We start from the raw sequence: 13,498 nt of genomic DNA, 5'->3' as shown, positions 1-13,498 counted from the left end.
GGCATCAAATTTTTGTTCGAACGCACTTTAAAGGGGGCGGTGTGGCAATTTTCGTGAAAGCACCATTGAAGTTTGAAAATTTTAAAATTAATCACATTACCGATCTAAACTTTGAGGCCAGTGGTGTTAAGATCATATCTAACACTCTTGGAAAAATATCAATCGTAGGGTTGTATAGATCACCCAATGGATGTGCTGAATCTTTTTTTTACAAACCTTGAAAATCTTATAAATTGTCTTTTCTTAAACTCATCGAAATTTACTATAATTGGCGATCTAAATATCAACGTTTTGGATCCCACCGACCCCCTGACCCAGCGGCTGCGGGATGTTTTAAGCTCATTTAATCTAAATTGGTCCGTGAACTCCCCAACACGAGTGACTGCTATGACGAGTACTGCCATCGACAAACGTCATTACAAACATTCCTAATGTCACGGTCTCTGTTTTGAATACGGCTGTCTCCGATCACTTTGCGCAGGAGGTTGTGATACATGGATGTAAAATAGAAACTCAAAAATCATCTGTTAAAATTAAAAGAGCTTTCAATTTCCAAAACATTTTCCAATTTGAACAATTTATTAAAAAATGAAACCTGGAGCTTTTTGAACAGCTTTGAGAATGTCAATGACATGTATCAAGCTTTCAATGACCGTTTCATTTATTATTTAGACGTTTCGTGTCCTTTTATAAAAACCAAAAACAATTTCAAACCCAAAAATAATTCCTGGTTAACTAAAGGGATTCTCATTTCCAGAGATAAACTCAAATTTTTTCACTCAATATTTGTCCAAACACAAAACGAAAATTTTTAAAACATTTTACAGATCATATCGAAGGATCTATAGAAAAGTCATTCAAGCTGCTAAAGCTCATGACGTCAATAGAGCCCTGAGAAATTGTGAAAACTTTTCTAAAACTGCATGGAAAATAATCAATGAATCGGCACATAAATCAAACTTGGACCGAAACCTTGAGTCTATATCAATCAAAATTAATGAACGCGTAATTGATGATCAGTTGCAGGTTGCCAACGAATTTAATAATTATTTTTCTTCTGTGGCCTCGACTGATTTCGTCAATTTTAGAACCTCGATATCATGAAATTGGTGTTAGGGAACCGGTTGCATCCATGGCTCTGGCCCCTGTGTGTGTGGAGGAGTTAGCCGTGTCGTGACAGGGGTTGAATTCAAAGAAATCGTTGTGACGCTAACGGGATGTCAGTTTGGTTACTCAAACGTTGCTTTAGGTACATTTTGAGGCCACTCACAAAATTGATAAATTTTTCATTTGAATCTGCAACTTTTCCATGTCTACTGAAAACAGCTAAAGTTATACCGATTTTTAAAAAAGACGATCCTTGCAAAACCAGCAATTATAGTCCAATTTCAATTCTTTCCAGTTTTTAGCAAAATTTTTGAAAAGGTTTTCTGTGAAAGACTTGAAAGCTTTCTAGAAAGCAATGAAATTCTAAATCCTGAAACAATTTGGCTTCAGGAAAAAAAGATCAACAATTGACGCTGTAAACAGTCTTTTGAACAATGTTGTTGATGGCTTTGGAAAGGCTCATTGGAGAACAAGTGCTCAGCATATTTCTTGACCTATCCAAAGCATTTGACTGTGTGCATCATGAAACACTGTTGCACCAGTTACAAAAATGTGGCGTTCGGGGTCTGCCAAACGCGTGGCTTGCTTCTTATCTTAAGAATCGAGATCAATGCGTGCAGATTTCGAATGTCATCTCTAGCAAAATTAAAAATAGCCCACGGTGTCCCTCAGGGTTCTATTCTTGGGCCTATTCTTTTTTTAGTTTACGTCTGTAGACTTAACTCAGTGATCCAGCATGGTGATCTGATTCAGTATGCACGACGACACGACTCTTTGCTTCAAAGGAAAAACTACACAAGATTTGGAAATCACATCATTTGTGGAACTGACTTCATGCATTCAGTATTTTACTGACAGGAATTTGAAAACGAACCAATCAAAATCAAATGTCATCAAATTTCTGCCTAAGACCAAGGGAATTTGCAAGGCAACCTGCTGTATTTGTGGACGATGTCCTTTTAGAGGAAACTGGATCCACAAAATTCCTGGGGATGTACATTGATCAAGGTCTGACCTGGGACGACCACGTTAACAATATATGTGCTAAGAATTCACTTCTTGGCATATTTGCCTCTTTGCGGAAGCCTAGCTAAAATATCTGTTCCCCTGAAAGTCTTAATGGACTGGGCAATATTTTCGGTCTGCATATATCCGCACTTTGGCGTTATGGCTTGAGACTGTGGGGGGGGCTGTGCCAAACACAAGATGGACACGCGTTTTCAGGCTTCAAATAAAAGGCAATTAGAATTATTGACAAAGTTGAATTTACCAATGGATAGGAGTCGTGGTGTAGGGACTCTTTTAGGGGGAGCTAGGTTTGCTAGACATTGCCCTGTCTCTACATGTTTCGTGTGTAATCCTGTACTGTTCAATCGAAGTGCACTTTAGTCCGGTGCGAAGCAGGGACTTTCATCAGTATGAGACTAGAGCCGAGGGACAACTTTAGAGTCCATTAGTCATAGACTGGCGGTGTATCCTCAGCATTTACCGCATCCAGGCCCCAGTTGGCGTCGGCTTAATCAACAAGCATCCCTGAAAGTGTAAAAAATGCAAAACTAAATCTAAAACCAATTCAAAACATTCCGTCTCAAACGGCCTGTTGGTTCGTCCAAAAGCATTTTTATTCGCTTACGAGGTAGTTTTATGATGAGTCGCCTGGGATATCATAAAAATATTGGGGGGGGGGGTGGGGGGGGGGGGGGGTGGGGGGGGGGGGGGGTGGGGGGGGGGGGGGGTGGGGGGGGGGGGGGGTGGGGGGGGGGGGGGGTGGGGGGGGGACCGTTTTTCAGATGAATTATGGTTGAGCCGATTGGCTTATTTGGCAGACATATTCTGTATGTTAAATGATGTTAACAGGAAACTACAAGGAAGCTATAACACCCCATTCCAAGTTATGGACCAAAATCAATAGTGTGAAACTAAAACTAAGATTTGCAGAAGGGGAAGCAAAGAAAAGTCAAGTATCATTGTTCCCATCTCTTGAATCTTTTATTAAAGAGTACGAACTTCTCCTGAGTCAAACAATTTTGAATGGCATATCAGATCATTGTAGCTCCCTCCAAGCTAGCTTCACAAAATACTTTCAATGAAGATACTCGAGTTCATACTCGTGGATTAAAATACCCACTTTGCTGAAATTGAGAAAATTGTTCCAAACAGCTTTTCTCTGAAACTCAAAGATGAACTTTTTGAGTTGAAACTGCGATTCAGATCTGAAAGAAGTATTTAACAAAACAAACTCTTATTGACTTTTGGATCAAACGACGCGACGTTCAGAGTATGGTGAAATTGCTGACAAAGAAGTTGAGTTTCTACTACCATTCCGAACTTCCTATCTATGTGAGTCAGGATTCTCCACATCTGCTGTACATCAAAAATAAATACAGGAACCAAATGCAAACAGTGGAATGTGATCTCAGACTCAAGTTAAGCCCAATTATGCCAGGACATCAGCAGTTTAAGCCGTGCCATTCAAGCTCATCCCTCACATAGAATAACTAATGATAACTATACGAACATTTTCATTGTGCGACATCCACAATTCTGAATTTTGTAATTTGATTATAATTAAATATATCTAATTTAATCACAGTTTCTTGCTCATTATATTATTCCAACCTAACAAGTTTTAACACAAATAACCTAAAAACTAAATATATAAAATTTGTATTTTAATACATTATGGATCTGTTATTATTGCATTGTATATTTGAAATTCAGATTTTATAACATACGAGTTATTATAGAGTAGCATATAAAACGAAAATAAAAAAGGCAAACTAATTATGCATGTACAATTTAAAATATATGTGTTATGGGCCAAGGGGTACGCCATAATACATAGTACAAAGTAAGGGGTACGTCACCAAAAAAGATTGGGAACCGCTGCTCTAGAGGACCCACAGGGACTTTTTTCAATTCTTGTTTCTCAAGTGTAGTAATGTTTATCATTAGCAATAAATGTAATGTGTTAACCAGCAAATGCAAAACAAATTTTTAGATTTGATCAGTGCTAAATCTTGACTTCTCAGTGGTATGATATAAAGGAAAACACATATTTTACAGTTTAAGATCAAAGTAATCCAAATGATTTTGTGTTACTACCATAAAGTGTATATTATAGTATACTATATTATGTATTATGTTCCAAAAAGATTATAAATCTATAAACATTCACTGTAATGGAGGGGTTAAAGCTGTGACTCTCTAATTTAGAGCTAGAGAGGCCATTTAAATATTTGCGAATAGGTTTAGACCATTTCCCATTTAAAAAGTTTAGTATAATAATACATGGAAATGTCATTTCTTAAAAATATTGTTGATAGTAATATTGCTGGAGGAACCCATTCAAATCAATTATATAAAAAAAACTTCAGTATCATATTTTTTTTGACTTGGTGTGTTGTCAGAGCTGGAGGGAAGGTCGGCGGTGCCTTGCAGAATATCATCCCCAGGTCGACCAATGCAGCCAAAGCTCTGGGGCAGGTTCTGCCGGATCTAGAAGGTAAACTGACAGCCGCGTCTGTGAGAGTTCCACTTGCCAGTGGCTCACTCATTGATCTCACTTGCAGGTAATGTTCCACATCCTCTGTGTTACAATTTGTCACATAAAAAAATGTATGATACATACGAGGTGTGATCAAAAAGTTCCAGGACTTAATTTTTATACATTTATTCATACAACATACAGGTTATTCGAATTTGTCTCCTTCAAAGTACTCCCCTTGGGAAGCTACACACTTTTCCCACCGGTGTTTCCACTGATCATAGGCCCCAGAAAACTCTTCTTTTGTAAAGGTGTTTTAGAAGCTCCGTCGTTTTTTCTTTAATTTCGTCAACTGTTTGAAATCTTCCTCCTTTCAGAGGTCTCTTGAGCTTTGGGAAGAGAAAAAAAGTCTGCTGGAGCCAGGTCAGGTGAGTAGGGGGGTTGAAGAATGACAGTCATTGCGTTTTTTACACAAAAGTCACTGATAAATAATGCAGAGTGAACAGGAACATTGTCATGGTGAAGGACCCAATCACCACTTTGCCACAGCTCAGGTCTCTTTCTTCTCTCACAGGCATTACGCAATTTTTCTGAGGGTATTCAAGATAAACAAAACGATTAATTGTTTGACCTTGTGGAAGGAATTCATAGTAGATGACCACCTTTACAGTCAAAGAAAACCGTAATCATGACCTTCACATTTGATTTGACTTGAACATGCTTTCTTGGGTCTTGGAGAGCCTTTTGATGTCCATTGTGATGATTGGGACTTTTGTTTCCACATCGTAACCAAAAACCCATGTCTCGTCTCCCGTAATGACATGATCCAAGAAGCTTTCGTCGTCATTTGCCTTTTGAAGAAGTTCCTCAGAAACATGAATTCGGTGTTGTTTTTGGTCTTTCAGTCAACAGTTTTGGCACAAAACTTTGCTGCAACACGACGCATTTGAAGTTTTTCAGTTAAAATTTCCTTACATGGCCCTAATGAAATTTTACACTCTTCTGCCATTTCACGGATTGTTAGTCGACGGTCTGATCGTGACGAGAGCGTTCACTTTTTGCAACATTGTCATCATTGATTGACGTTGAAGGGTATCCGGAACGAGCATCGTCGTCTATGGATGTTCTCGGCCATTCTTTAAACCTTTGAACCACTGATGGCAGCATGATCGGCTTAGACATTTCTTCACCAAAAGCCTCTTGTAACATCAAAATAAAGGTTTCAGAAAAAGTTTTGTTCAGTTTCACACAAAATTTCACACAAACACGTTGCTCTTCATTTTCACATTCATTTTCATTAAACAAAAAAATAGCCAAACTCTATAAAACTAATCTCAAACAAACTGTGCTAATGTTACTTTCAGTGATGTTATGATTGATCTGCAAACACAGCTGTGTTACTGTTGAGTCAGGGAATACAATGCTGCCAACCGCATCACTGTAAAACATTGCATTCCCATAGTATATAAAAAGTCCTGGAACTTTTTGATCACACCTCGTAAGTAGCTTCTACAGTGTAAGTGTCAAAAAATTCCTCTTTATTGAATAACTCGGGTGTAAATTACATGATTATTAGCATTAGCAAAAAGCCTGAGATGGTTGATATTGACAAACTTTCCTTCATATTCCAACATATCATAAAAATATCACATTTCATTGAAACAAAACATAAATTTAAAAAAGGCAAAATGGTCCATATTTTAAATCTCAGTGGCAAAGCGGATAAAATTTGTTGATATCTGTGAAATCTGATCACAGGCTGATATTATCTTGTTGAAATTCAGATTGCCTGTAAAGTTTTCATCTTAAATTGGGAGTTGGTGGGAATTGGATTAATTTGATGTATTAAACGTGAACACAATTCTAAATCAGCATTTATAGTTTCCACAAAAACATTAGAGTATTAATCCTTGAAGAGCAATTAAGTTATTCTGTTACACTAAACCTTCATCTTTTCTCAGCCAAATAATATTTTCTGGTGGTACCATTCATCTGCTGAGTCCAAATAGGGTTGAAAGGCAATAAATGGTTGCACTTCATTACATACTGCACTACATATTGTAATCCAATGAAAGATGTACTATTCTCGTAGATTTTGCATTAAAATGACAAATGAACTCTGATCTGAGCATAAAGCAAGTTACATCCTTATGAGTAAAACAAACTGGCTCAATGTTCAAGAATTATCGTGTTTTTGATCACAGTTATTGGTATTGATAATTTTTACTTATATCATTGGTGCACTAATAAATTTATCAGTTTAAGTTTTGAATTTAAAAGTTGGAACTTAATTCACTATATACTCATCCAGATATTATGTGGGTGTGTCATACCATTTCATACAATTTTGGAATTAAACATACTTTGCACTCTTCAAGATAGAAATTACTTTTTTCTACCTAACAAAACATATTCAAGTGATATTATATTGCGTAAGCTTCACAGTTTTTTGTTGATTCTCCTTAATATGCACTGGCCTCTGCCAATTGTGGTACCATGCTGCATGTGTAAAATTATCAGGAAAAAACCTTACAAAGATGTCCAAGTCAGACAAATCCTGGATCTGCAATGAATGTGAAATTGGTAAAATCCCAGAAAAATCCCCCCACAAAGAAAATTCCTTTTTTGTCTAAAAGTAGTGACCAAATCTCAGAACTTGAGGATGTGAAGTCAAAAATACAAGAACATGAAACGCTAGAAGAACCTGACCTAGAGACTTCACTAACTTTAGCTGCAGAGAAGCGGGAAATGCACTGCTACATGAGAATAATAGACTAAGACAAGACATCCAAAATATTCACAAGCATAAGTTCATATTAAAGGCTAACCTGGCTAGCAATGGAGGCTAAAATAGAGGACATTCTAGCAAATGAAGAAAAATATATAAATAAAATTGAAGTGTTACAAGGAAAACTTCAAGATACCCTCCTAGAACTCATTAAAAGTAAGCAACAATGGATAAGAACAACAACACATCTTTGAAGATCATGACCAAACTCAAAGCCTACTGCTTACACAATGCTCAGTAAAGATAAGTAATCTAGAAAAAACACTGTTGAAGATTGACAATGAAGCAAAACATTTACATGAAAACCACTGTAAGTGCGTGTCTCTCTGAAAGTGGCAAAAATAAAAAAAAAAAATAAATAATTAGGGCTGAACAAAGGAAACAGTCATACTTCAACTAAAACATTACCTACAACAGCACTTTCAGGTTTAATCCAATGAAACGACAACTTCACAGACAACAAGATCGACAGGGGGGATCAGCCAAACCCCGCCAGAAAAACTGTCTGTAACAGCACTGACAGGGGAACTCAGCCAACCGACACCTTCACAGGCAACAAGTTCAACAGGGGAAATCAGCCAAACCCTGCCGGAAAAACTGTCCGTAACAGCACTGACAGGGTAACTCAGTCAAACCGACAACTTCACAGGCAACAAGTTCAACAGCGGGAATCAGCCAAACCCCGCCAGAAAAACTGTCTGCAGCGATGATGAAGATTTTAATATAGAGGTGGAAGCTGATATTCACTTCCCGGACCCCTCATCTGTATTAGACAAACTAATTTCTCAGCTCAGAACTTCATCTTCTGCTAGATGTAGCCGTGAAAAAACCTTCTGTAACTGCAACAAAACTGGATCCATCTGAATCCATTGAAGAATTTTTTAATAAAAACATTGACTGCTACAGGGAAAACCAACGACAATTAACCAAATCCCCTGACAACAATAATAAAAGCACTCATTTTTTAGACATGGGACAAAAACAAAAAGACAAAAGAGAAAATACACTACAAAAACCAGGACTTTTGTAAACAAAAAATATATCAAGCCAAAAACAGTAAAAGATTAGTAGTGGCACACCAAAATGTAGATGAACTACAGAATAAATTTGAGAGAGTAAACACACTTTCTCTACTAAACTAAGCCCAACATAGTAATACTATCAGAACATGGCTTAAAGTTTGAAAAGTTAGAACACACCAGACTTACAGGGTATAGCTTAATTGGAGGGTTCAGCAGACAGAATCACAAAAAAGGAGGTGTTGCTGTATTTGCAAAATCCAATGTGCAAAAATGACATAACACTTGTTCTCACCATCGAACCCAGCCTCAGAATGTATATGTGAAACAACCCTTCTTAAAATAAAACTGAAAAAAACAGCAACTGTATATTCTAGGGGTATACAGATCATCTAGCAGTAATCTTGACCAAGCCATTGAAGTACTCATGGCTCAACTAGACAACGCTCTTACAACAAAATAACCCTATGATTGTAATGGGTTGATATAAATGTAGATGCTATGACAGTGAATGAAAACACACTGAAACTGGAAGAAGCACTCCTAGGATATGACTTGAGAAGACTTAAATTGCCCCCCCCCCCCCACAAGAATAACTCATAGTAGCCAAACCTTCCATCGACTTTATATGTATAAACATGAGTGAAGCTGACATATCTACCCAAGTCCTCGACACAGGCATATCCGACCACTGTGCCCAGTTATGTAATATCAATACAGACAAAAGACCCATCCCATCACAGACACTAACAAGAAAAATAAACAAACAAACAATGGAGGACTTAAGACTTTTACTGGAAAGTAAGGGAATGGAGTAAGGTGTTACAAAACAAGCAATGTTGATGACGCATTTGAAATGTTCCACAAAACACTTCAACAAGCATTAGACATCTCCTGTCTTCTCTCTAGTGTGAAACTAAAAAAGAACAACCTCAAAAAAATATGGGATGCAGAAAGCAATGAGCTTAAGGACAATTACCTAGAAGCCATAAACCCGAGCACAATTCTCACAGGGAAACCAGAGGATAAGATGGAAGCAGCACAAAAGAAGAAAGCCTATGATCTGAAATTTAAAAACACTTAAGAAAGAAGAGATCGCTAACAGATTTGAGGAAGTAGACAAGACCAAAGTTTTATGGAATATAATTAACCAGGAAAGAAAGTCTCGTACCTCAAACGTGCAGCTAGACAATCTCATCGTCAACAGGAAATCCATCTCTTCACCAACAGAAATAGCAAACCATCTGAACGAATTGTTTGCAACCACAGCTGAAAGTACACTCATGAACAGTACGAAGAATAACAAGCACATGAAAACAATAACCCAAGACACCTCAAAATCCAATTTGTACTTCTATAAAAACAAATTGTGATGAAATTGGCAAAATTATCAAATGGAACTAAAGTAAAAGTCCCCAGCAGGAGAAAGATGATTTTTCATCAAAATTGGTTAAATATTGCAAAAAATGAAATTCTCATCCCACTAACAAATTTAATTAACAAATCTCTTTCCCAAGGAATATTTCCAAATTGTTTAAAAAACTTAAAAAATATATCCTAAATATAAAGACGGTTTAATAAACGAATGAACCATGCAACTACCACCCCCATTTCACTAATATCTACCTTCTCAAAGATTCTAGAACGTGTCATCCTGAAAAGGCTTCTAGGCCACCTGAATCAAGAAGCTTCAAGAAGAATAAATCAACAACAGCAATAACTCAGCTAGTTGAATCTATCATCGACAAACTAGAAGAAGGTTGTATAGCCACAAGTATCTTCCTAGACTTCAGTAAGGCCTTTGACTGCCTAGAGCATGGCTTGGTAATTAAAAAACTCAGAATCATTAGGGAATTGAAGACAAAGAGGAAGACTTGTTCAAAAAGCTACTTGAGCAACAGGAAACAACTCGTAGAGCTTACATCATCAAGCAACGGAAATAATTCACAAAATAAAGTCGGAACTGTTACCAGTAACAAGAGGCGTACCTCAGGGATCTGTGTGCTTGGCCCAGTGCTTTACACTCTTTTGACAAATGACTTCCCACAATATCTGGAGACATACTGCAAGGTTGTGATGTATGCTGATGACACTGGCCCTTATTATTACTGAGAAAGATGAAGAACAACCTGACATCAATTCGTATAATAGCATTTGATATGGCAAAGCAATACTGCCATAGCAATGATCTGGTACTAAATGAGAAGAAAATACAGCAGCTCATTTTCACTGCCTCCTGAAACCATCACCGGGGTCTCCCAGAGCCAGAGGTAACAACATCAACAAAATACCTAGGTATGACTCTAGACAACAAACTATCCTGGGAGCCTCATGTGGATAAACTCTGCAAAAAATTTAGCTCCTGCCTTTATGTACATGTAGTATGACGAATTAAACAAATTAGCAATATAGATATGGGTAAATCAGCCTACCCATTCTCTCTTTGAGTTCCATCTTAGATATGGATTAATTGTATGGGGAAGTACAACAGCAACAAATTTACAAAGAGTATTAGTAATACAAAAGAGAACCATCAGAGATTCTTACTGGACTGAGACCACGAGACAGTTGCAGGGAAGCCTTCAGAGAACTGAGGATTTTGAGGCTTTTTTCTGGACAGACTAGAACAACTGGAGACCATCACTGCTACAACACAAGAAATAGACACCACTTTGCTCTTGAAACACACCACCTAAGTTTGTTATGACAGGAAAACCATCATACAAAGGAGCAATCTATTTCAATATTCTACCAGACTCTCTGAAGAAAACACCTGAAGAACTCCATTATTGTATTGAAAAAATTCTAATCTTCAACGTTTATGAATAAAGAATATTGTCTATTGTCTATATGAAATATTTCTAATAAGCCAAGTATTAACACTTCTTTGTTTGAAGGTTATTTTTTATTTTTTTTTAATTAACACTTATTATTTCATTCATTGTAGCATGTGATCGGACACCATATACAGTCTATCTATGAAATAGTGAGGAAAATGGTCCTTAGAACTTTAGACACCTTATTTACCAGGAAAGTTCTAATCTACATGCAAAACTTAAAAAAAACTGTCAGATTTAAACTTTTGTGCATTCTTAAATGTTTTAAACAACCATAAATTAAATTTTAAGTGATAACTTCTTGTATTCAGTGTTAGATAACTAACTAGATTATTTTGATTAATTTTTGATAGAAATTGAACGAAGCCTCTGAAATTAGTGTCAAAGTAGACAAGAAAATATAATAATTGTACATAATTTCAATAGTAATACCATAAGGATATAAAATGAAAAATATCAAATACTCTCAAAAAATGTATGTTGTTATTCCTCAAGAAATGTTTAAAACCTATCAGATTGCAGTCGCTCTGATGTTCATATCTCTATTTCTCCCTGAAGGTTAAAGAAAGAAGCCTCTCTGGATGAAATCCGATGTGCACTGTGTGAAGCCATGGATGGATCCATGGTTGGGATCATTGATGTGACCAATGAGAAGGTAGTGTCCTCTGACTTCATCGGCTCTCACTATTCATGCGTATATGACTCCAGAGCCAGCATGGTTGTTGGCAAGAAGTTTGTAAAGCTCTTTGCTTGGTAAGATTCCAGAGGGTTATAAAAGTAAACATTAAGCTCTATTAGATACCGCTGTTAAACTTAGATTCCAGATTCAAGGATTTCAGATGTTTTAGTGTTATTAGGCATAATTGCACGTGATGCCTTTTTCTATACCAGTTTTACATAAAGAAAAATAGCCTATCTTTCAAACTTTGTTTTTATAAGTATTATTTATATGAACAACATAATAAGATATGTATTTGTAATGTATAAATAGTGAAGTAAATCTTTTAAAACCTATTTACTTGTCCTATACAAGACTTAGGACCAATAAATGTATAAACACATTTATGGTTTTAGATGTGGTTAATATATTTATTTAAATTCATACATACGAGTACATCCAGTATGATATTCAATAACTATATTTTAGTAAAAAATGATGAATTTTTAGTTAGCAGTCCAACAATTTAAATAATTTATACAGTCCATTAGATGTTCAATAAAACTACGATGGAGTAAGTTTATATTTTTTGCTTGTATACTTATAAAAATGATAAGAAATAGATTAGTCAAGTAACTCAAAGTATGAAAAAATGGTTAATCCTATTAACTAGTTGAACGTAGTTAGTAATCTTATACTATACACAGTATACAAGGCTTTTCTATGTCTCAGACTGTATAGAATTAATAAAGCTGAATGATTAAAACAATTAAAGATAAATGCAGTTTTATTTGTGTTTTAAATATTAATCTCAAAAAAGATATTTTGAACTATTTTGTTTGTGTACGGAACAACAGAAAACAAGAATATCTGAATTTTTTTTACTTGGTTCTTCTTTAAACATCTTATTCAACTTTAATTAGTTTAGTTTAAAGTTGAAAAAGAAAGTTAACCAAGAGTTTTTACAAATTCAATTATAACATTGTACATTAAAATAATATTATTCATGACAAGGTATTATAAAAGTCCTGAGTGTTAAAAAAAAATTATCCATGTATTTCCTTTTCAAAGAAATAAAAGGTCGTCATATTTGGAATAAATTTTGAATTATTTATTCAAAGGTTACATCCTTATTTTCTTAAATTTCTTAGAATTTTTAAACATGTAGGCTACAATATCATATAGTCTGTATATAACTAAGTTAATTGGTTTTTTTATAGGTATGACAGTGAATACGGATATGCCTGCAGAGTAATCGACCTGATAAAGTTCATGCATGCGGAACAAAAATCATGAATTAATTTAATAAGATAAAATAGACATATTATTTAATTTGTATGTAAAGTCCAAATTATATAACCATGGTATTTTACGTTAACTGTTAACTGTAACAACTGTGCTTTATTATTTGCCATGTTGTAACAACTCATATAAAAACGATTATAGACACAAACAAGAATAAAAAAGTTTTTACATAGCTTTTATAAAGTTATTAGTTTTTTAAACTAGTTTTTCCTTGGAATTAGTTATTATATTATTTCTCTTTATATTTTTTATGGATTAGTTCATAATCCCTAACTTAACCAATGTCTAGATCAATGT

At 35.6% G+C, this 13,498-nt stretch overlaps 1 protein-coding gene across 1 annotated transcript; it reads left to right on the top strand.

Moving 5' to 3' along the window:
- Positions 1–3,387: 3,387 nt before the first annotated feature.
- Positions 3,388–13,192, top strand: LOC124363556 (glyceraldehyde-3-phosphate dehydrogenase-like). Its single transcript, XM_046818808.1, has 4 exons — positions 3,388–3,473; positions 4,518–4,679; positions 11,797–11,991; positions 13,117–13,192. The coding sequence occupies exons 1-4, from the start codon at positions 3,388–3,390 to the stop codon at positions 13,190–13,192; spliced, it is 519 nt and encodes a 172-aa protein (XP_046674764.1).
- The last annotated feature ends 306 nt before the right edge of the window (positions 13,193–13,498 follow it).

This window comes from Homalodisca vitripennis, chromosome 5, assembly GCF_021130785.1.
Source record: "Homalodisca vitripennis isolate AUS2020 chromosome 5, UT_GWSS_2.1, whole genome shotgun sequence".
Lineage (NCBI taxonomy): Eukaryota > Metazoa > Arthropoda > Insecta > Hemiptera > Cicadellidae > Homalodisca > Homalodisca vitripennis.
This window is presented reverse-complemented; position numbering and strand designations above follow the sequence as displayed.